This window comes from Penaeus monodon, chromosome 24, assembly GCF_015228065.2.
Source record: "Penaeus monodon isolate SGIC_2016 chromosome 24, NSTDA_Pmon_1, whole genome shotgun sequence".
NCBI classification, from domain to species: domain Eukaryota; kingdom Metazoa; phylum Arthropoda; class Malacostraca; order Decapoda; family Penaeidae; genus Penaeus; species Penaeus monodon.
In genome coordinates, this window is record NC_051409.1 from 16,702,493 (window position 1) to 16,702,795 (window position 303).

The window sequence follows — 303 nt, forward strand, 5'->3', positions numbered from 1 at the left end:
CAATCACTAAAAACAGAAAAGAATTCCTTCCACTTACCTAACACAGTCATAATAGCACTGTCCGTCTCGGTTCTAAAGGAAGGGTGTTCTGCTATAACCTCACACTTATACTCGCCCGTGGCAGCTGAGGTCATGCTGGTGATGCTGAGGGTCACCTGGCGGTCAGTGCGGGAGACCTCCTGAGAGGGGGAGGGGAGGCCGGAGGGTAAGTAGGTGGCTGGATGGTGGGTTTATAGTAAAGTTGATAATGAGCAGATTTGTTAAAAGTATAGTTTGAAATACTGGTAGGGTAATGGTGCAGGC

The 303-nt window shown here is 48.5% G+C and overlaps 1 protein-coding gene across 1 annotated transcript in view; it reads right to left on the reverse strand.

Moving 5' to 3' along the window:
- LOC119588629 overlaps positions 1–303 on the reverse strand; it is a gene marked incomplete at its 5' end in the record, with an annotated part of 218,878 nt that overhangs the window by 104,890 nt on the left and 113,685 nt on the right. The window contains 1 exon segment of the mRNA XM_037937267.1: positions 38–179. Within this exon segment, the coding sequence (XP_037793195.1) occupies positions 38–179 (142 nt within the window).